Below are 25000 nucleotides of genomic sequence, written 5' to 3'. Positions count from 1 at the left end.
TATAATTTTCACACGGAATGATTGAACTGCACCGATGATTTCCAGCAAAGGGGACTTGTCGCCTTTTGAAAGAAAGTCTTCACTTGGAGTCGACTAATTTGGAGAAACGTGTTTCTTTTGGAAATTCATATAAAATGGTGTTCTCTTGGGAGGGGGGGGGGGGGGGAGTGGTGTTCTCTTGGGGGGTAAAAGGGGGGGTGTTGAGGGTGAATTTTTCAGATATCGTTCCAAGGCAGAATTGCTGAAAAGGTCAAGCCCCAAATGGCTTTCGAGAGCCCAAAGTTCCCTTATCTCCCAGGCAGACGCTTGTACCCAGAAAGAATGAGAAACAAGAGTGAGCGGTGTGTGTGAAGCGAGGGAAAAGGTCACAGAGGCAAAAGCATTATCTCAAGCAAGAGACAAAACATTTCTTTCCCAGGGACACAGTCTCTAGATGTCTGGTCTTTTTTTTACCCATAACGCATCACTCTATCATCATCTCTGAAGTGACCACCTGGTCTTAACCCTCTTCTAATGGGATCAGTGGTAAACCTGTCACCCTGGTGATACGTTGTTAGTGTGGCTGTGTTCTCAAACACTCCGCACCACATACATTTCACAACCCCTCTGACTTTATCTTTTTCCCTTTTTATCCTCTCTCCTAACTTCCCTTTACCCAACAGCCATTACTCTTCCTGTCAGCGTCTGCTACTACATTACCCAGACTGCACCAGGCCATCAATCACACACTCCAAATGGATTAATCATCCCGGCCGACAGAGCAATCAGTCCCTTGATGATTTCTCTCACTCGCAGCACTCTCTGCACTCAATCTGAGACTTATTTCACACTGCGTTTTACTAAAAGCCCTAACAAACTCAATCCCCCCTTTTCCTCCCCCCACCCCCTCCCTTTTCCTATCTCCATTGGCACTCAATTAGACGGCCATTACCAGCTAATTGAGATCTAGGCAGTCCTTTCTACGCCATGCTTCTGCAGGTGGCCCGATGCTGATTTGATGTGACAACCTGGTTAGCTGTTAGCTTTCACTCACAGAGCTCTCTGATGAAGCCATTAAGAGCTGCTTCTAGTGGTTCACTGGCACACGAACCGCATTCACCCGACAGCGCACATTAGAAGGCACCAATCAATCATTTTAGCCTCCATTTTGGAGACCGTAGCACAACTGTGATCTCAATTAAAGAAAGACCAACCCTGATTGGAGCCTGCAGTCACTGACAGGAAGTTAGCTTAAAGGACCGTATCGCTTACTTCTCCTTTAATCAATGCTGTTGCACTTTTTTGTTGTGATATGGTTCTTTTAGCTAACTTCCTGTCAGTGACTTCAGTTAGCAGTCGCCTCCCTCGTCCCTACCACGACAAATCGACAAATTCTCCCTCAGCTGCTAATGTAGGCGATTCAGCTATGCACATTCATGGGCACAGAGTATCAAAAATGTATCTGGCAATTACTGCAAAGCAAAATGACTGTGAGACCTGTGTTATGAGCTGTGTGCATACTGTTTAGGTGATTGCTGTGTGAATATAGAGTGATTTAACTGGTATATTAACAAATAAATACATTTACTTCTCCTTTGAGAAAGTTAAGCAAGAACATCTTTCCAATTAGCAGTCTGACAAACTATCACAAAAAATGTCAACTTTTTTCCGAAAACCTTTTGTTGAGAGCTGGATCTCGATGGAGGAGTGGAGAGGTATAAGATGGTGTGATAGAAGATTTCATTTATTTTGTTCCTGAACAAAAGAGGTTAGGGGAGAGAGACAGGAGACATAGCGGGGCGGTGACATGAACAAACTATGCAACAAAGATATCATTTCAGCAGTCAGAGAAGACTGCTGTGACCCCAATCTTACAGAAATCCTAGAGAGATCAAATGGTGCCTGGCTTCTGCTGTGCCGATCACGCTGAAGTTATTGAAGGATGCTGCACTGCAGAATAAAAATAAATAAAATTGAAATAGTCTTTAGAGTGTCAGTATTCTTTTTGTAAGGCAGAGCACTCAAAGTGAAATTCAGAGATGCTTGCTCGTTTTTCCTCTTCTGAGCCAATAAAGATGTCGTCATCTGAGCTGAGAACATGATAAACATGAAGTCTGCAAGGTGACATTTAGATTGAACTTCACCAAAGTATGGTTAGTATAGATCATATGCCAACATGTCAATGTAACATGAAAAGGTCAGAAATCTCACAGAGGGAAAAGTAGCACTAAATGAATAGATTGTGGCTCTTACAATATGTGCTGCACATTACGCATGGTAGAAATGTTTTACTTTACGTGCGTGTGACGTTTGACAACAATGTAATTAAGTGGTGCGCACCAAAGAAGCGGACTATTAGGTGTGAACACGACCTTAAGTTTAATAACCCATTAAGAGATGGTCTCATAGTCCCGGTCGCATTTGGATTTTGCATGTCTTTGCTTCGGAGAATTGGTCTAGTGCTTGGTCTGGTAACATAGAAGACAATGTTTTAATGTAACTCAGAAAAGTAGGATGTTTTTCTTAGTTTCCTTAGTAGTTATTTTGTGACACTTTTTTTTGTAATTTTTTATCCCAGGTTCCAGATTATAGTACTATAGAAAAATAGGACTTGATTTTTGCAGGGTAGTCAATCATTCTCCAGCAAATTTATCACACAAGGCCCTTCAACTAGAAAAATTGATGGACAGATTTTGCCCCAATTGCTGCAATTTCACTACAATCTCCTGTTCATCGAAGGCACTCGGAGACTAGGACTGACTACGGGAAAATCATCATAAGATTGCTTGAAAAACTCTTGTTAATCCCAGAGAACAAAACCCCTTAGAGTCCTTGATACCGCTGAGAAATTTAACAAGAAACTCTGTGATTGAAAAGAAGAACAAAAAAGACAACTTCAATCTATCCTTACCCTTTTATTTTCCGTGTATTTTATTTTTGCTTTGAAAGTTGTCCTAAATCGTTCATGATAATCCAACTGTGTGGACGTGGTGGTTGAACTTTTTGCTGTTTTTTGTTTTTGTAATTTGTAATCATCAGCGAAGTGAGGGCCAGCGGCTAGCTGTCACTCAAGAGGCTGCAACCCTTATTTTTCATACATTTGATACTCCAATAGAATAAAAACACTAGCCTGGTACAAAGAAGGTACCCCCCTCAGTATTGTCATTGAGATATGACCTAAACATACAGACTAGAATGTTATTTTTCCAGGCCTTTAATAGGTTTTATAATTATGTGAAAACGGCCTATTTAACATGGCGGTCAATGAGACATTGCTCTATGATGGTACCTGCCCCAAGTGGCCACTCGGCGGACTGCATTTTTTGTCACTTCTGCCTTGGATGCTGGTAGAATTAGCTGTGTTTCAGGCTTGGTCGTAATACAAAAACAAAAACTTTGAACAGGGGATAGACTGGTTATTTGACCACGTATTTGAAAGCCGACATCAATTTGCTGCCTTTTCTGTCTTTCACATACAGGTGCTGCTGCTATTATTGTTCAAATGACTTTCTTTGGCCAAACACTCTCGCATCTGAACTCAGTGAAACAGCTCTTCACTTTGCCTTCCAAACACTATAAAATTAACATAATGCGTCATTTATGGGTCCTTTGGAAGCCGGGAGAGTTGGCCAGTAGTAGCCTGCAGTACATAATTAACAATGTCATTAGTGGTGTGTTTGTGTTTGGCTAATGTAGCACTGCCGATCGTTTGCTGCTGGTGTCAGTAAAACATTCATCTTGTGCAAACATGGTTGGGAACACACACACTGACACTGGATAATGTGCTATATGTAGTTTCAGAGGAGGGGGATTTGTTAACATTTTCACAGCCTGCAGTTAGTTCGCAAAACATGCTAACTCTACATGTAATTCTTGATTTTGAGGAACCTAAAACCATAAGAGTTGAATATGTTTGTTTACCAAACTGTGGGGCCTGCTGCTGTAAACAACAACAGTGTAACAGTAACTTTTCAGAAGGCTTTCTAACTTCAAACAGTTTTCCAAGGATCACATTTTCCTGTGAAAAAAGTTAGTTTTTTTTTTTTTATGAGAATATACCTTAGAAAATGTTCACTTCCCTGACACACCCAAAGTTACATGGTGCACCTCAAAGTTACCCTCACATTTATTCTCTCTATTTTCTTGTCCTCCTTCCCAGGATTCAAAGTATTCCACAGAGATCGTCACCTCTCCGTCTCTGGATGTCTTCCTACCGGAGGACGAGGACAACCCGTACGAGTCTGTGACCACAGCCGTCACACGCAAACCCTGCTCACTGGATATCAACCACCGCCTCAACGCCTGTCCACGCAATGGTAAGGGCCAAGCACAAAACTATATGTTTAAAGGAAATATGTCGTTTAAGGTGCTACGGTGAACTTTTCAATATTTCTGAAACATTCATGAACATTTCAGTTCAGCGTTGGGTCAGATTCAGAGCATCAGACCTGTCAGGTGATTCTGTTTGTTTTGTCTGTCTGTCTGTCTGTCTGTCTGTCTGTCTGTCTGTCTGTCTGTCTGTCTGTCTGTCTGTCTGTCTGTCTTTTTTTTTTGGTCTGGAACGTTATACTTCGACTCCCACGAAAACAAACACCCACAATGTGCTCTTCTTCCCTTTCACTCTGCTCCCATGGCGATCGCTACACACTGCAGGGTTGCCACGGCAACTGCATCACCGGCTGGTACGGCACCTGTACGTTGCCATGGGAACTGCCCCTTGCTATAGTGACACCCCCTATCCTCCCCCCCTCCTTCCCCAGCCCTCCCCCCCCCAAAGGGATCAGAAAGAGGCTACACTTAGCTAATTTATATGCGTGGCCATGTGTGGCTCTTCCCACGTTTGGCTATTAAACCTAGTTGTAGATGTGTGTGTGTGTGTGTGTGTGTGTGTGTGTGTGTGTGTGTGTGTGTGTGTGTGTGTGTGTGTGTGTGTGTGTGTGTGTGTGTGTGTGTGTGTGTGTGTGTGTGTGTGTGTGTGTGTGTGTGTGTGTGTGTGTGTGTGTGTGTGTGTGTGTGTGTGTGTGTGTGTGTGTGTGTGTGTGTGTGTGTGAGTGTATGTCTGTGTCTGTGTGTGTGCTGCTTCATGTCAAAGTGCCTATTGGTAGAAAATTGCTCCACAGATGTAAGTGAGTGAGCAGTGTGGGTGTTGTGTTTGTTCTCATCTCACTAAACGTTGTTACCTGGTGCGAGAGAGAGAGAGAGAGACAGAGAGAGAGAGAGAGACATATGAGAGAGGGAGATAGACAGACATAAAGAGAGGGAGAGAGACAGAGAGAGAGACACACATAGAGAGAGAGACATAGAGAGAGAATTGAGACGACTGTGAGAGAGACGTCGGCATATAATGTGGGAGTGCAAAAAAAACAGAAAGTGCAAGTCAGAGAATACATAATAGGTAAAATAGGAGAACGCCCCAAATTTCCTTTTCAATTTGTACTCTGTTATGCCAGTGAATGCAGAATTCCTTTTAGGGTGCAGATGCTGTCTTGTTGAATGGAGAAAAAGTGAGAGAGAGAGAGAGTGTGAGAGAGAGAGAGAGAGAGAGAGAGAGAGAGAGAGAGAATTATACATTCGATTGACGAAGTTGGAGGGTCCTCTCAGGCTAAGCCGTCTACACTGATGTGAATGTGTTGGGAAAGATGGGAGGATAAGAGGAAAAGAGAAGGGCAGAGAAACAGACTTGGTGCATTACACTGCAAACAAAAAAAAAGGTGTAGTCAGCGATTCCGGAGAACGCTTGTTGTTAAAGTCACTTTTTGTCAAAGTCAGCGAATATCTCTTCACGATCCCGCTACCTGTCAGTAGTGTGTGTGGGCTGAAAGATAAATCTGGTGTTAATACATAGCCTAGGCTCTGTGAATTGGTATGTAACCAAAAGTGGTGTTAACATAGTTTACAGATATTCACTTAAGTGTTCTCCATCTCCCAAGTTTACCTTTCAACTAAAAAAAACCTTCCTTTTGGCATACAATATGATATACTGTATGATGCAAGTAGGAGGAGATAGTTCAAATAGTTTGACTTCTTTTCATATCATGTTTCATAATCAAATGCCATATTTCTTGTCGCTGGGTTGCGATGACACTTCGGTGACACCTAGGATGATGCAGCAACCACACACAGCCCTGCAGTTAAAGAGAATGGAATACAAATAAGACTATATATAAATAAGAAAGAAATATGAATAAGTGAGTAATAATGAATGCCTTAAATAAGGTCACATCACACCATGCGCCTCGACAACCCTGCTGTTCCAAAACATGTGTTACAGTTATTTTTATTGTTATAAGCACAATTACAGGGAAGCAGTCGTTACATCTGTGGCTCCCTCCCACTGAGCTCTGACAAACATGTCATTAATTAAGTTTTTTTTATAACCATTAAGGGGAACACAATGTGATTAGAATATAAAATAGTGCCCTGAATTAAAGAATAAAATGAAATATAAAGTGCACTATATCCGTCGCATCCCAGGTTGCTTTCATACGGAGGCTCCGTCAAAGTTCAAAAATAATTGAACAAGGACTCAGGATCGGATTTTTTAGGTCTGATACAATACACCTTCAGGTTCATTTCAGGTGCTTGTCTTGCGGATGGATTTCAGGGTAAAAGTGAAATGTTACAGAAAATTACCTCAGCAGAGTCTGTGTATTGAACTGAATGTGGGAGCCCAAAGGATATGTTGAGATTTAGATTTTTTTTGTTGCAGTGTTACTGTTAGCCCTGGCTTGATATCCACCTGTCCTGTGCTGTAAGTTTGTTGTTCGCAGCTGTGAAAGCTTCTGCAGTCTCACAGTATATAGTATATGGAGAGCTCTACAGCGCCCCCTCCCTAAACCTCAAACAATAACAACAGCTTTTATCAAAGTCCATCTGTTGACTGTCACTCAGCCCAGTCGGAACACCAGGGACATGTTGAAAGTGGAGCTGCCGTCCCAAACAACTTTTGTGTAGGGCTGGGGATCTAAGTAAAAAAAAAAGATCTAAAGTTGTTGGTGATTGGCTGTGTGGAGCTGCAGTGGCTCAGGAGACAGGGAATGTGTTAATCTGAAGGCAGTTACTATGATTTCAGCTTATTTAAAGTATTATATATTGATATTTGGTCGAATGTTTTTTTTACCATGATGTGTAATGTGATGGAACCGGTATCGAAGTCAAGCTATTGATATGGATATCGAACATGTTTTAACTCTACCCAGCCCAACTTCTGTGGCTTCTCGGATCTTTCTTTAACACTCGTTTATATTTTAAATGTATCCTTCTTTCTCCCTTTGTCTTCCTTTGGCTTAACTTTTCTAATGTGTATTCTATGCTGAAGTATTTTAATCTTGATGTATTTCTTGACCCTGTGAAGCACTTTGAGTGTCCTGAATTGTGCTATATAAATAAACTTGCCTTGCCTTTCATTTGGCTGTCCTCAGAGATTTTCCACGGCGTGTCAGAATTGCCACTCTCAACGCCTTTGCTCATTCATTGAAATATCACACGGGAATGTCACGCACCATTGCACCATTATGGGCTCTTTGCATAACATCCATGTCATTTCTGACAGTGAATAAATTGGAATTGTGTTCTTTCTAATGCAAAATGCGCCCAGTACAGATTTATGTGCATATAATCCTGCCACTCAATGAGTGGTCTGGTACATTAACTCAGGATTATACTTATCAGATGATCAGACGAGTTCCTCTATGATGGAATTGTATTTGTTATAAACTAGGGAATCCATTTCTGCTGCAATGCTTGAGAAAGAATATCTTTGGGGACAGTAGAAAAAAAAATGTATACATTTTTTTTTTAAACAGAAAAGTAGAGAAGGTGCCTTTAATATTAGATAGCCATTAACATGTCTACTGGCATAGCCTGAGCAAAAGGTGGATGTAGCACCATTGATATTTTCAAATGAGGACAACCTTCTCAATGACAGCTAAACCTTTCCTCTCCTTTCCTGCTCATTAACTTTAACCTGGTCAAACTTCAGATTCACTTTTCTATGAGATGCAAAATCCTTCAAAAAAGAACTAAGCAATATATATAATAAGCATATCTGTGGTTCTGTAGTATGTGCTAGTAAACAGTAGATCAGCTGTTATATATATATATATATATATATATATATATATATATTCTAATCAGTTCTACCACAGTTGGTTTGCAAACCCATAGGATTGTGGCGCTGACAGCCAGATTGCAGCACAACAGAAGCATTGCAGTAAAAAATGTTGTAACCTAGAGATATGAAGCCAAGCCAGGCGTCGGAGAGCAAGGAAAGGGACCTGCATCTCTATCTATCTATCTATCTATCTATCTATCTATCTATCTATCTATCTATCTATCTATCTATCTATCTATCTATCTATCTATCTATCTATCTATCTATCTATCTATCTATCTATCTATCTATCTATCTATCTATCTATCTATCTATCTATCTATCTATCTATCTGTCTGTCTATCTATCTATCTATCTGTCTGTCTGTCTGTCTGTCTGTCTGTCTGTCTGTCTGTCTGTCTGTCTGTCTGTCTGTCTGTCTGTCTGTCTGTCTGTCTGTCTGTCTGTCTGTCTGTCTGTCTGTCTGTCTGTCTGTCTGTCTGTCTGTCTGTCTGTCTGTCTGTCTGTCTGTCTGTCTGTCTGTCTGTCTGTCTGTCTGTCTGTCTGTCTGTCTGTCTGTCTGTCTGTCTGTCTGTCTGTCTGTCTGTCTGTCTGTCTGTCTATCTATCTATCGTCACGCATAAAGAGACAGACAGAAAGCGCAGAACGTTGCCTAGCGGTTAGGACACAAAAGCTTCTTTCCTGCTATCTGCCGACTCCTCCCAAGAATAAACACACACTTGTCTTAAAGTGGTAAACAAGTGGTTTCTCTTCACATATGGGCTTGTTATAGCATCTTGGCAGCGCGAAGGAATTTGATATAGTTTGGATTGTTTTGCAGAGTTGATTCCTCTTCATCTCAGCTCATTAACGCTGCTGCTTTAAAGGTGGAGTCAGTGATTCTGGAGAACGCTTGTTGTCAAAATGAATTTTTGTCAAAATCAGTGACGATCCGCCACCTGTATGTATTGTGTGTGTACCGAGGACATATCCATTTTGAATGCACTGCCTAGGCTCTGTAAATGGGCATGTAAACAAAGGGTACGTAAACCAAGCAGGCATATGTTTTCGGTGCACACACAGTACGGACAGGTAGCGGATTGTGAGGAGGAGATATTGACTGATTTAATGTTCACTGTTTAATTCATGTACAGTGAAGTTTTCTGTGTCATTTTTCCTGCCAACTTATTAACATGTGCGTAGTGTTATCAGGGTGTTTGAAAGAAAATATTCCACGCTTAAAAGGTGCTCCGAGGAACAGTCAGTGTGTGTTAATTATTGCACCCCCTTTGGACAAAAAGCAGTAGTGTTTTTACTATGCCAGCATTAGTTCCTGGGTGAGCAAAAAGACTAAATAAGAATAGCATTTGTGCACTGATGGTCTCGTTTGCTGTTACATGTAATTCCTGATCATCGGAGGTAAAAAGAGACTCTTTCAGACATCTTTAAAAGTTTCTCGTAACACCTTTTTAATGGAGGTGTTAATTTTCCATTTGCCACCTGGATTATGTTTGAGAAAGAGGCAGCTGCAATATGGCCTCGTTAACGCGCTCACGGCCACGCTTCCTCAATGACTGAGTCACAGGTTGGCACAAAGCACAGTGCTGTGTGTGTACCGAAAACATATCCAGTGTTCATACACAGCCTAGGCTCTGTAAATGGGCATGTAAACAAAGGGTACGTAAATGGAGTAGGCTCACCCTAGCTAGTAGCAACATGTTGTGTTTCTTGCAGTGCTGCTATACCTGGGAGTTGTATGAATGTAGCCCTCAGTCTTTTCAGTCCCCCCCTCATATTAACCTCTGCTCTCTGCTAGATAAAGCTGTGCTGTCACTGCCTCACACACACCATTTATCCGACACAGAGTCAGCGGCTAATGGCAGCGAGCAGTAACTCCGGGGCTTTGCCATTAAAAAGGTCAAGGCCCATTAAGTTGCTGTAAAGGAGGCAATAGAGTGTCGTCCGCTTTGGCAGCCTCCACGAGGAATCGATGTTTGAGAGCGGGTTGCACACGCTCACAAAGCCTTACAAATTTAAGTGCGTTAGTTTTCAATTTGTAGGCAATTAGTTTGTTTTATTTTAGGCTTACTCTGCCTTGCCTCTCAGCTGATTGTTTTTTTTTAAATAGGTTTTTACCTTTAGTTGACAGTTTGAAGTAAATATTGATCGAGTGGATATGGGGAGAGAGAGAGGGGATAAAATGCGGATGCGGTAAGAGTCTGCTTTAACAATCGACCACTGTGACAGAGACTGAGCCTATATATGGTGAACGCTCTACTCCACTGGAGCCATCCCTCTCAACTGATTTGTGACATATTTTCTGTTGATGTTGCTGTATATCACAAATCAGAATTATTACAACAGGGATAAGTAAATTGAATACAGACTTTTAATTGGTTTTGTTTACATTTTTGAATGCTTTATTTTGGTAGAACATCCTCATAATGGATCTAGTATTGTACACTGTATGTTTAAAAGTGAGAACTAACCTGTAATTTGCCACTCAGACATGGAAGAGAACATGTGATGGGGCGGCTGCAAGCACGCACGCACGCACACACACACACCCACACACACACAAACACACGCACACACACACACAAACACACACATATGAATTACCTCTCGTCACAGTGGCATGAAGGCAGAACTGACAAGTCTGCAGAGTACGTCTGAAATTGTCAGTTTTTGTCTTGTTTTAGGCGAGGGGGTAGAGGACAGTTGATTTGAACGCTTCAATCTTTCACCCTTAAGCTTTCACTCACTCACTCACTCACTCACTCACTCACTCACTCACTCACTCACTCACTCACTCACTCACTCACTCACTCACTCACTCACTCACTCACTCACTCACTCACTCACTCACTCACTCACTCACTCACTCACTCACACTCGCTCCTGTTGCTCTCTCTGCTGCAAACGCAATACCTTTTAACATTTAACAAGCGGTGCAGCTGGCCCTCAATTCACCCTGAGACGCTTTTTGCTCGTCGTACAAAGAATGTCTGAATCCTGTGAAAGCCGCTAAAGCATTAGATTTGCAAGGGTTCACATTTTCCTTTTACCCCTGGAGGAAAATATGGATGTAGGTATAATACCCAGCAGTTATTACATCTACACCCCCTTAAGCAGGTGTTATGTATGCACACACAAACACACACACACACACACACACACACACACACACACACACACACACACACACACACACACACACACACACACACACACACACAATTTCCCTTTGGCGAGGGGAATGAAAGAGTTTCCCAGGAGTAAGCTCAAGGCGGATCTCAAAGCAGCAGTCACAGACACAGACACACAGACACACACACACACACACACACACTCACACATCCATCATCAAAGCCGCACTGTTGACAGGCTTATTTACTCAATAGGACAAAAAACCTTAGTCCTCCATCTATCTATATATATCCCTCTGTTGCATACTTTCTTTCTTCTGCCTTTCTCTCGTTTTTCCCAGTTTTTATGCTATCTATTTACGCCCACGTTAAATCACGGATACAGCTCGAGGCAGCTCTTAAAGATGTGTGTCTATGTGTCTGCAGCGGTGTGTATACTTGGCTTGCACAACCCCTAAGTCAAATCTAGCGAGTACATCTGTGTCTGTGTTTGCACGTGGGTGTTTGTGCACACACACACACATGAAGCCTGGTGTTTGATAGACATGAGAGCATCCGTGTGAAGCTGTGTCACTCTCCCTGAAGGACTGATGTCTGTGTGTGTGTGTGTGTGTGTGTGTGTGTGTGAGTCAGTGTTGGTAATAAAGGGATGTTTCTAGACTATCTTTTAAAATGTGCTACACTTCACATCTAAACTGTCTAATAAAAACCATAAAAATGCCCCAAAAATAATCTTTAGAAAAAAAAAAGATAACTTTTTCAAACTTGTAAATCTGCCCCAGCTTTGTCAAAATCCTGGTGAATTAAAAGTAAATCGCATTAAATCACAGAATACGGATCCATTATCGCTGTCATTATCCAAAACATCATCACACAGGTCCCATATGGAATGCTATTCCCCTGTGTGGCTTTTGTTATTTTTGTGATGATTTGTCGGAGGTATGTGAAAAATAACACCCTCAGCTACATTCATTGTTACGAGGAAGGCCAAACAACGAGTACTGCTTTATTTTCATTTTTTCTTTTAAATATCAAGTGGTGATAATGGACAATGATAATGTGTGTGTGTGTGTGTGTGTGTGTGTGTGTGTGTGTGTGTGTGTGTGTGTGTGTGTGTGTGTGTGTGTGTGTGTGTGTGTGTGTGTGTGTGTGTGTGTGTGTGTGTGTGTGTGTGTGTGTGTGTGTGTGTGTGTGTGTGTGTGTGTGTGCATGAGTGTGTGTGTGTGTGTGCGCGTGCATGTGTTTCTGTGTGCATGTGTGTGCGCGTGTGCGTGAACTTGTATCATTATGTATGTGAGAACCGACATTTCTGGAAAGTGAGGACATTTTGGCCGGTTCTCTCTTTGGGAGAGACCTTAAAAGCTTTGAGGGTTAACACTAGGTTGTAAGGTTCAGGTATGAAGTAGGTTTAGGTTAGGGTTAGTGTAAGGGGGCTAGGGAATGCATTATGTCAATTAATGTCCTCACAATTATAGTCGTACAAACGTGTGGGGGTGTGTGTGTGTGTGTGTGTTTGGGTATTTTAGGAAAGGTGTGTTAGGCTGTGCTGTTGTGTCTCCTCCTCACGTTGATTAAGACAGATGCTTCCTCCCTCTGAAATTTAATTTGGGCTGCTTCAGCACTTCCATCTCCTTTCTTCCCTTCTTCATTTCTTCTCCCCTTACCCTCTGTTAAATGATCATACGCTGGGGAAATTAGTTCTGACGCTAATGTGTGTGCGTGTGCATGTACATGCGTGCGCGTGTGCGTGCGTGTGTGTGTGTGCGTGTGCCTGTGCGTGTGTGTGTGCGTGTGGAAAGCAGAGATAGACATCAAATTGCAGTGGGCGGCTGTCATATTTTTCATGCTCTGGCTGGTGCTGAGGCTTTATCAGTTTACAAAATACACACTTCTCCTCACCGCTCCTCTCTTTCTAACACATCTATGTGATTGTAAGATGTTTAATTCACCCTCTTTATGACAATGAGTTGGACATTCTCACATTTGCACATATATGGTTTTGAGCGAAACCCTCTTTTTCATTTTCCACTCGAGCCGTAAATTGCACCAAGGATTGTGCATAATTTTTATGCCGATTATAAAAGTGAGATGACGGCGCAGTCCTACCGTAGCTCAAAACACTCTCCTTAGCTGAATGACCGGGAACAGTTTCAAAAGTATAATTAGCAGTTAGCAGAAATCACACTAGCAATGTTGCTTAAGATTTATTGTCCGTTTCGTGTCTTATTTTGAAACTCAAAAAAAAAAGATTTTCAGCAACTCCAGTAGTTTGGAGAAGCCTAAAATGAAGCTATGTCTGGTTGATCAGTCTAGTCCAAAAGTACCTGTGGTTACTGCTGGTTGTGTTACTGAGTAGTTGATGAACTAAAACCTAGAATTTATTATATATATAAATGTAAAACTCAGAATTCAAAATTGCATATTCATAACATAGATGGACTAGTTTGAAGAGCTTCTTTTTCAAGAATACTGGTGACTATAAGTCTTTTGAGAAAGATTGTTTGTAAACCGAACTGTGGGCCCTGCTGCTGTAAACGACAACAGTGAAACAGTAACTTTTCATGTAGCATCATACCTTCAAACGGTGTTCCAGGGATCCAATTTTCCTGTGAGGAAAGTATGTGAGAATATACCTTAAGATATGTTCACTTCTCTGACACACCCCAAATTGCTCCCGATACTTAGCTTGCACCCTGAGTGGCAGCTGCTGCTATAAGTATATGAGTGTGTGTGATTGGGTGAAAGCAAAACAATGTAGAGCTCTTTGGGTCTGTGAAAAAAAACAGGGGGAAAGTGCCATATAAGTGGAGTCCATTTACCATTTTGCTTCACCTTGGCTAGGAAGATGATGATGGTTTAAAAAAAGATTGCACTTACATGTAGCACTTTGAAGTTTGGGCCTATTTGAAGCTAACGTACTTGAGTGATTCTTGCTTTTCTGGGTTTTGTTCCGTCATGGATGAGTGCACTTATTGGAAGTCTCTTTGGATAAAAGGAGCTGCCAGCTAAGTGAAATGTCATTTCATGTAATGTTAAAAAGTTCTTCACGATGCAATGGTTTTAGATGGTTTTGAAGTCCCTCTCTTTGCATGACAAAGAATAAAAATAAATTAAAATGTCTCTCTCTCTCTTTCTCCAAGGTCACTCGTCCCATGCAACGGTGAGTGAGGGGGAGCACGGTAACCATGGCAACTGCTCGACGGGCCCAACTCCAGACTGCTCGCCCCCCTCCCCGGACACGGCCCTGAAGAGCATAGAGAGAGTCATCCGCCCACAGGTACAGCCCACTAAAGTCTATTATATTGAAAAAAAATTGCTTTATTTTGAAAAGGAATTTGAGAGCATGTATGTTCCTATGAATTGGTGTGGACAGTGCACACGGGCATTGCAGGGTCGGTGGTTCGAATCCCCCGTCTCTCCCCGCCACATGTCAAAGTGTCCCTGGGCAAGACACTGAACCCTAAATTGCTCCCGATAGTTAGCTTGCACCCCTGGTGTATGAATGTGTGTGTGATTGGGTGAATGTGTACAAGACATTGTAACGCGCTCTTGGTCTGTGAAAAACCAGAGAAAAGCACTATATAAGTGGAGTCCATTTACCATTTACAGAACAGAAAGTTTAAATCCAGCAGACCTTTCATATCCAGTGTCCAGGTTAGCCCAAGGCTGAGGTAGGTTCATCATCCACTGCTGAAATGATCAGACAGAAATGACTCATCCGTGTGCGTGTGGAATCTAATGAAAGTGCTACACAAGGGTTATTATTTCCAGGAAGGGGCCTTAAAGGAATATGCAATAAATGTGTTTTAATATCATATCTATGGCCAACATTGGCTTCATTCTAAAGCATGTTGTAGGGGCGACTGTGGCGGAGCGGATAGGGCGGTCGTCCACTGGATTGTAGGGTCGGTGGTCCGATTCCCCGTCTCCCCCCTAGTTTCCCTTGGCAAGACACTGAACCCTAAGTGGCTCCAGATAGTTAGCTTGCATCCTGCCTGGTAACTGCTGTTATTGATGTATGAATGGGTGAATGTGTACAAAACAATGTAAAGCGCTTTGGGCCGGTGAAAAACCAGGGAAAAGGCGCTATATATATATAAGCTATAAGTCGATTTACTTTTAACCATGTTGTTTGCTCCTACCTGGAAAACTTCCCTGTCTTTGTTACTTCTTCAACAGACTCCTACAACAAAAACAGAGTAGATAAAAAAACATGTCTCCGATCATGAAGAACTTCCAATCAACAGTCTGCAATTGGAATGCAATAACAAATCCTCCTCATTAGTGAATAGAGAGTAATGCATTCGTCTTGCGTGTGTCACTGTGACGATAGTATCAGACACGAGGCCTCGGCGCAACCATTCGCACCCCGCTAATTAAAAGCAGTTGTTTTCTCGGTCTGTTGATGTGGTGTGACAACGCTGAAAGAAATATCCCTGCTCTGAACTGCTTGATTAGTCTAGTGATGAATCATATTATTAATGTTACCCCGAGCACAAGCGATGTGTCTGACAGTGGACAGAGATACCCATCTTGTAAATCTACTTTTTTTTTTATTCAAGCTGAAGACACTTTAAAGCTACTGGGCGTAACTTTTTCATATAAATGAAAAGTTGGTTACATTCAAGCCATTGCACAATGAATTTGCACAAAGTTGATTGAGCCTACCAGCTCCACAAAACTCTCTCTGTATTTCTCAGTATGGCAGCGTTTACAAACTGGTGTTGCCCCCCGACAACATTTTTTTCAGTAGTTGATTCTACTGCTAAGAAAAAACCTGGACGTACAGCAGAAGGAATAAAATCCAGGCACGATCACCTAAGGCTTACCTCATGTGTATGCGCCGACAGTGTTGTTGTATTCACTCAGAATTCCTCATGTGGGAGACAGAAGTTACACACTATAGCTTTAAACACAGAAGTGCAGAAAACATTTCCCCCGTCATAGGCCTATCTTTGGCAATGGTAACTAATGTGTGCATGGAGGGATGGCATGCGGAGCTCAGCGGGCCTCCACCCAGCTTGAGGTGCACATAATCAAGGAGCACGAGAGTTTCATTTTATAGCTCATAATTAATTCTGTAGAATTCATTTCATTCTGATGCTCCCGCAGGCTCTTTCATCAGCACACACCGTTTGCCAAACAGTCCACTGCAGAAAATCAGAAAAAGGTGACAGCCATGCTTTTCTTATTAATTTATTTTTAATATAGAGCCCTAGGGCATTTTTGTTTATGAGAAGAATAATTACAAATGTTTGGAATTTTCGATAAGAGGCTACAGCCAGCAGCCTGTTAGCTTAGCTTAGCTGGTGGACCACAAAGAGACAAATGACTCGCTACTTTCTGATGTAACTGAGACTCGAAGTACAGTAGTCCTTGCCATTAAAAAGTTATGCATACGTATAACACCCACATAGAACCGCATGGTGCCAGTTTTTTCTCCCCTGGATTAAATATCATAATCAGGCTGCATTCACAAAACAAGGGTTTTCCTCTTTTTGGGTTACATTTTGGTGTAGGCCTTTGATGGATAGATAGATAGATAGATAGATAGATAGATAGATAGATAGATAGATAGATAGATAGATAGATAGATAGATAGATAATAGCTCATGAAGACTAGTGTGAGGCTCACTGACTTCATTCTTCATTTTTTTTTACAATGTGTAAACCTTGAAACTCAAGGCTCCCCAAGGCTGTTGCTGACGTTAATACAAAATGTGTAAAAAGTCAAAAGTAATTTATCTTCTCAAATCCGGATTTAGAAGGAAAATAATTCAGCTAATGTGATTCTAATGCTGCTGCAGTGTTGACCACAAGCCAGTCGCTGATTTAAAGAAAAACTACAAATAAAAATATAAAAACACGTCATCAATTTGTTACAAGCGTGAAGAGATCACACAGGCCAATGCAATAGTAGCTCAATGTTGAGGTGTTTTTGAATCCCTCTATAAAAGACTTTTTAGATCCACACAAGCTCTTGATCACACTCCGAGGCAGATGGGATGTGAACAGAGACAATGAGAGAGCAATCCAAAAAGAAAAGTAACAGAAAAGAGGGAAATAAAAGAAGGGGGATACACACGGCTGCAATGGGGTTATCAGTTTCATGCCCACTGGCGCCTTGGCCTACTTTGCTGCTTTTGAGTGTGTGTGTGTGTGTGTGCGTGCGTGCGTGTGCGTGTGTGTGTGTGTGTGTGTGTGTGTGTGTGTGTGTGTGTGTGTGTGTGTGTGTGTGTGTGTGTGTGTGTGTGTGTGTGTGTGTGTGTGTGTGTGTGTGTGTGTGTGTGTGTGTGTGTGTGTGTGTGTGTGTGTGTGTGTGTGTCTATTAATAGTACATTTTCGGAAAAAACAACATAACTTGTGAGATTCTGCGAGTGATTTCTTGATAAAATCAACCCCATGATAGAACTCGTGTTTGCATCCATTAAAGGCTGTATCTGGATTCTTAGACAGTCACATGTGCATCATGATTAGACACTGAACTCTCACACACATTTACACATTCATGCACAGCCTCTCATGTATGTCTACTTGTCTCAGGACCGATTTTTCACTCAATGTTACAGTCTAGTCTAGACATTTCTGAAAAGAATTGTTTAAAAAAAGCAGCCCACTTCAATCACTTCAGTAAGGCCATTAGAGCGACATTACATCCCCACCAAGTGCATCGCATAAGAGAGCATCACCTTTGTTTGCAGATAGCTGATTATGAATAACCCAGATACAGTTGATGCAGGTGTTTCCAAAAAAATCGTCAGACTCTTCAAGCCATTTTGATTCAAAACAAAGCAGGTCCACTCAATACACTGTCAGAGGGTCGTCTACCATTATAGATGATAGGGGCTCATTTTGTTCCCAAATGCATTGCTGTGTTCTAAGGCAGTACTGAGAAGAATGTTCTGTACTGCTGCCTTCAACATCACCACATAAGAACCAGTGTGAACTTCAGCTCCATTTTCAATGTAGAACAGCTAAACGGTTTGCACCTGTGGCCCAGCAGTGTCATTTTAAAATATATGTAAGAGCCTTTTGAGAGAGTCCTTTTACTGTCCTTTTTGCTTACAATAACTACACTGTCGCTTCAAAACAACAGAGTTAAAATGATATTATTCACTTGATTTGTGTTCGTCAAAAAAAAAATCTTGAACTTCAAAAATCACTTAAATCTATCCACTGTTTTCACTGAAGTGCAATAAATTGAGTATAAATGTTGATTAAGTGCTCTGCTTAAGAGCAACTTGACCGAAGTAGATTGGTCTCTCATAGTAAAAAGGATTCAGTTTACTGAAGCTGATCCTCCAACACACAGGCCTGGCTGCTTCTTTAAGCTCATATACCATCTCCTGTGTGACAGTTGTGTTCTATTCCATGCATTTACCCTTGAGCGCTCCATCCTCTCAACCTCTGCAGAGAAAATATCTATTACGTCTGTCAAGCCTTTAGAGAAGAGTTAAACTTCCATATCTGCTCTCTGCTTTGAGGATATGTATGAGCTGAGGGAAGCTATCAGCTCTATCAGACAGGGTGTGTGTGTGTGTGTGTGTGTGCATTTGCGTGCGTGTGTGTGTGTGTGTATGTGTGTGTATGGAGTCCTTTCTGTGTTTGTGTGTATTCATCAATGTTTTCATGTGTGACTGTAGATTCCAAAGCACGCAACGCATGTTATACCGTATGTTTTTAAAATCATGCAACATATGTATGGACCTTCTATGACTTGCTGTCACACAATACACAGCTCCTAGCCATAATGGATTATTATAGCGATGCCCTATACATTTATTTTGGTCCTAACAAATACACTATCACTGCACGATTATTGTCAATGTAAACATTGATCAAATGATTCATATAATAAAATAAAATTGCTAGTTCCGATCAGTCCTACTGGCTAAAAATGAAAACCTCCATTTGAGGAACTTGTGGAGCTGTCAAATGAGATTCAGAAAAATCTCTGGAATTTTTTTTTAATAGAACACACACAGGCACACGGACAGATCGCTAATCACTTGGCATTTGGAGCTCATTAATCTATTCTCACTCGTCAATCAGTTGGTCACTGAGGCCGTGTTCGTGCTGAATACACACACACACACACACACACACACACACACACACACACACACACACACACACACACACACACACACACACACACACACACACACACACACACACACACACACACACTGGCTCATTCTGACAGTGTTGCTTCTGCAGTTGGTTAATCTTCTAGCAAATTTGCAGTTTCTTTGAGCAGGACTCTGCATATTTTGCTCTTAATCAGGCCAATATTGTGCAGGCTGTGCAAAGAGCGATTATGTTAAATAGACACACGGTCAATAAGCAATCAAATTCATGTCAGCTGGCTTTACTGTGCTGGGCAAGAAAGGAGGGTGGCTGGAAAGTGAAACAACTAGTGAAAATAGAAAGGAGAACAAAGAAGGCAGTGGGGAAGTGGGTAGGGAGGTCGTCCACTCGGTTCAGTAGCAGGGTCGGTGGTTCGATCCCCCGTCTCCCCCGCCACATGTCCAACTGTCCCTGGGCAAGACACTGAACCCTAAATTGTTCTCAATAGTTAGCTTCCGCTTCCAATTAGCTTCCACTTCCAATAGATAGCTGCTGCTATCCGTGTATAAATGTGTGTGTGAATAAAAAACATGAAAAAGTGCTATATAAGTGGAGTCCATTTACCATTAAAGGCTTAGAGTTTGCTAGGTTGAGTAGAAGATCTTTATGTGTGTGTGTGTGTGTGTGTGTGTGTGTGCGCACGCGTGATTATAAAAATAGATTTGCTTTCCCCGGCTGCAGCAGAATGCCTGTGGCCCCAGTCGGAGGAGAGGCGTGGGTCATTCGCTGCTAATTGAAGTGGTTCATGCTAATGCTAAAAGCTCTCCAGAGGGACTAACTAACACCTCTCCTACCTGGTGTTAAAGGATTAGTACACAGCGGTTTGATTATTTCAATAAATCAAGGAGTTCGGGGCGCCCTTAGCTCAGTTGGTAGGGCGTCCCCCCCCTGGGCCGGGCCCAGCAGCGGACCCGGGTTCGATTCCCGCCCGCGGTCGTTCTCTGCATGTCACTCCCCTCTCTGCCCCATTTCACCACTGTCTCTCTGCACTGTCAAATAAAGCATAAAAATGCCAAAAATATCTTAAAAAAAAAAAAATCAAGGAGTTCATCCACTCCATTAGTTGAAGGCCGAGTGGAATGCTATAGCTTTCTCCAGACCATTTGGGTTTTAAAAATGACATTTTTAAACAATCTCTATACAAGCCAACATTTCTGTCAGCATTCAAAAACAGCTTTCTTGATGAACGAAGAGGGATTAGAGCAGCACCAAGTAACTAAGCAGACAGAGCATGTCCATAGGCACGGTCAGAGCGGGGCACTATATGTTCATTTCACTGAAATCGTCTCAGAAAGTGTGTCAGTGCCTGAGAGACTCACCCGAGTGAAACCTTCTAAACATGTTTCTGGAGGAGAGTTGTAAAAATAAATAAATAAGTATATATTCGCTATCATCAGAAGGGTGGTATTTGCCCTGAAGGAAGAGGGCCGACCAGTAACCAGGTCTCTGCTTTGATCCCGACACCAGACAGGAGGGTGTTACTACTAAAACTAGTGGTGGCTGGTATTATATCTACGGTGCCCACCATCTCTACCATTGTGTCCTTGAGCAAGACACTTAAACCCAAACTGTTATGTTAATCGCCATTCAGTCCCATGCTCCTGTTATATTACTTCCATAGTTTTACACACAGTGCGTGCAAGCAATACTAAACTGCAAAGCGTGTCTTACCTTGTTGTAGGTAAGTAATTTGATTTTTTTTAAGCTAATGGTGGAGTTATTTGTCCACGCCCGAATACACACACACACACACACACACACACACACACACACACACACACACACACACACACACACACACACACACACACAAACACACACATTAGTGATGTTTTAAAATTGCATGTTTTCCCCTTGGAATGCTGTTCCAGGCGGGCTTAATGTCTTATACTCTAGTTAAGTGAGGCTTGAAGGACATGCCAGCTTGTGTGTGTGTGTGTGTGAGAGAGAGAGACTGTGCTTCTGTGCTCATTAATTCCCTTCCAATCGGCCATGACATGTTCATTAGCCTGCTGCCCGTTTGTATTGTTAACGCTTAGCCTCAGCTGGGATGTGTGCATGTTTTCTTTGTATAGGTGTCAGTGTGTGTGTGTGTGTGTATGTGTGTGTGTGTGTGTGTGTGTGTGTGCGTTTGATTGAAGGATGAATGAGAGAACCATCGATGCAAAGAATGCCATATTTTATATAGTTTTTCTCAATGCCTTTGTCATGGGTACGCTCACCCAGGAACAACAGCTGGCATAGTAAAACACTACCACTTTTTTCCAAAGGGGGTGCATGAATTAACACAAACTGAAAATGATGAAAAATAAATTCTATATATCGGTATCGATATCTGTTATCAGCTGAATGAGTTTAACTATATCGGATATCGGCAAGAAAAATCCAATATGGTGCATCCCTAGTTCAAAGTATTTCGCCTCTCCTCTGTTAGCTTTTGTGTTTCATCTCCGTTTGGTCTAGTTGATCTGAAGGCCAATATGAGTGAGACCTGCATTTTAAAGAGCCTTCTCTCTTTCTTTCTTTCTCTCTCTCTCTCCCTCTCTCTCGCTCTCTCTCTCTCGTCCTCCTCCTCCTGCATATTATTTCACCTCCTCTAGCCCCTATCCACCTCTCCTTCAAGGTTCAATTTTTTGTGCCTTGAGTGACACACGCAAGCCACCGGTGAAGGTCTGTTGAAGGTTGGCCCTGCATTTCCAGGATGTTATTTTGCCTTCATGTTTCACAGTATTGATTCACTTTGCCTACATCCGCCCACTCCAATGCTCACACACATATAACACACACACACACACACACACACACACACACACACACACACACACACACACACACACACACACACACACACACACACACACACACGCACACACTAGCAGGGTTTTGACTAAGCTGAGCTGCTTGTGAAGCGTAGCAGCAGGTTATTGAGAGCTGCAAAATGCCTCATTGTGTAAGATTTGTTAACCAGATGCCAATCTACAGCTTCACTTGTCCTTTGTCTTGCTCGCTCTGAGCTATCATTACGACGCTGTCTCTCGCTCTCTCTCTCTATCCCCCTATTTACATCTATCCCTCTGTCTCTCTTTCTCACATTAAATGTAATCTTACAAATCAGTGTGTACACGTATTCATGTGTCGGAATGAATGAGTCTGAATATCAAAGCGGTGTACAGGGGCAAGCAGACATAACATAAATGATTCTTTAATTTCGGATGAGAAAATATTGACTTGCAGTGTATTGACCTGTGAAAGGACTCCACTTAATTAGCACTTTTCCCTGGTTTTTCCCACATCCAAAGTGCTTTACATTGTTTTGTACACTTTCTCCCAATCACACACACACACACACATTCATACACCGATAGCAGCAGCTACCAAGCAGGGTGCAAGCTAACTATCGGGAGCATTTCCGGGTTCAGTGTCTTGCCCAGGGACACTTCAACATGTGGCGGGGAGACGGGGGATCGAACCACCGACCCTGCAACCTAAGTGGACGACCGCCCTACCCACTTCCCCTCAGCCGTCCCCCTTAGACTTTTGCTGGGATCAAACTTCACAGTACTTTGACATTTCCAGATGATCAATGGTCATGAAGGCCTATATTCTTTACATGGCGTGAAAGGAAGAGCAAAGAACAAAACGAATAACTATAAATATCAGTTACATAAGAGATCATTTAGTTGGTTACTTTATATACAAGTACTTTAAAAACAATATAGAAGTTCATTTTTCTAACCCCTCTCTGCATCTCTTCTGCCTGTCTTGTCATCCAGCCCAAGCAGCGCACTTCCCTGTCTTCCTCCTTGGATGTCCAGAGGCCGGTCAACCACAGCTGTGAGCCCAGCGAGGTGAGCTCATCCCTGGGTTACGCCAGCTACAGCACCAGCCCCCCCGCCAGCCCTCCACTCAGCCCCAACCAGGAGGACTCTGCAGGCTCCAACGACGACTGTCCACTCACAGGTAAGACGCAAGAGACGATCGGGCATTTAAAAAAAAACACAATTTCGTCAAAAAGGTTGCAGAAAATTTATTTTTGAAAACTATCCTAATAGACTAATGGACTAATGGAGCTTGAGCATCACTAACGGTTAGAAAAGTGGTTTAAGATACATGCTGTATATTGTAGGTCTTTGGAATACAATAATCCTACAATATAGTGTCTATGGACATATACTGCAATTATATATACTGGAACGACTGCATTCATTTATATACTGTACTACTTAGGTGAGTATTACAATGGTTTTGCTCCAGCCATTTTTTTTATATACCTTTGTTGCGTCAGTTCAGATGTTGTTCAAACTCTCTCAGCCTGGAAACCAAATGGAACTTTAATCCTCTCGCCCTGGGTCCCGGGAAATTGAAATCATATTTTATACCGCTGTCATGCTTGAGACCATAATATAGACTAGAGGGAAAATACAGCTCAGAGGGCTCACTACAGATCTTTAGAAAGGACGGCTGGACTGTGTAGAGTGGAGGGGAGAGCGCACCATGAATGCTGCAACGCTTTATAGCAAAGGGGGTGTTTGACCTTTAAACAAAGTTGTGTGTGGGTTGAACAAATATCTGGCTTCACTACATGATTTATTAATGACACATTAAGGTGGTGTGTTTGCCTGGCTGAAGAGGCCATGAAGAGAATTTCACTGTTAGGTAAAAGCTCTGTAACATTAAGAAGTGTCAAAGCAAACTTCATATGAAAAGGTGACGCAGTGTTTACTCTGGGCGGCAGTGGTGAAGTGGGTAGGATGGTCATCCACTGGGTTGCGGGGTCGGTGGTTCGATCCCCCGTCTCCCCGCCACATGTCGAAGTTTCCCTGGGCAAGACACTGAACCCTAGATTTGTCTTGATAGTTAGCTTGCACCCTGCATGGTAGCTGCTGCTATTTGTGTATGAATGTGCGTGTGATTGGGTGAATGTGTACAAAATAATGTAAAGCGCGTTGGGTCTTTGAAAAACCAGGGAAAAGCGCGACATAAGTGGAGTCCATTTACCATTTACTCGTAGGGCTCAGCTGAACTACTGTAGCTGGTGTTCCAGCCAATAACATATAGTAGACATGTGTTTTCTATCAATCAGAATAGCTAGGAGAACAGTGATTTAAAAGTTGGTAGTTGAACTGAAAAAATATTTTGAAAAATGTTTTTAAAAACTCTAAAGATTAAAGAATGAAAAACAACTAATCAACAATACCTTGACTTCCAAGAGTGAATCCAATCATCATATATATCATATCAATCATCACGGGGAAATGAATTGATTTCCGTGGCGTAACAGGGCATTAACAATATATTGTTCTTTGAAATGTATTCATTAAAATTAAATGCATGCACTTGTTTTTATCAAGTTTTAGCTTTAAAAAAAGGGGGACATTTTAGAGGTTTCCTGAGGTGGAAGAAGCTATTCTTACCTTGGATACCAATTACACAAGTGTAGCGTATAGCTGTAGATTAGTATGCAGACAAGCACGTTCAGGGGGAAACTACCGGATGTCTTCAATCCCAGGCTCCAGGACATGAGGAGAATATGCGCGGTCTTAGTCCTGTAGGGAGTCTCTGTTACCGTACAACCACATGAAACACTGTGAGTCTGAACTAATGGCATTCCCCACTGGGTTTAGAGCTTCCTCCTCTGGAAGGGATGTTT

At 42.1% G+C, this 25000-nt stretch overlaps 1 protein-coding gene across 2 annotated transcripts in view; it reads left to right on the top strand.

Annotated features, from left to right (window-relative positions):
- Positions 1-25000, top strand: part of anks1b (ankyrin repeat and sterile alpha motif domain containing 1B) — a 206563-nt gene that overhangs the window by 106906 nt on the left and 74657 nt on the right. For both annotated transcript variants that reach the window (XM_080050738.1, XM_080050736.1), the window contains 3 exons: positions 4139-4295; positions 14361-14497; positions 23124-23310. In XM_080050738.1, coding sequence (XP_079906864.1) covers positions 4139-4295; positions 14361-14497; positions 23124-23310 — 481 coding nt within the window. The remainder of the gene's footprint in view (positions 1-4138; positions 4296-14360; positions 14498-23123; positions 23311-25000) is intronic.

This window comes from Ammodytes marinus (genome assembly GCF_949987685.1).
Source record: "Ammodytes marinus genome assembly, chromosome: 22".
NCBI classification, from domain to species: domain Eukaryota; kingdom Metazoa; phylum Chordata; class Actinopteri; order Uranoscopiformes; family Ammodytidae; genus Ammodytes; species Ammodytes marinus.
This window is presented reverse-complemented; position numbering and strand designations above follow the sequence as displayed.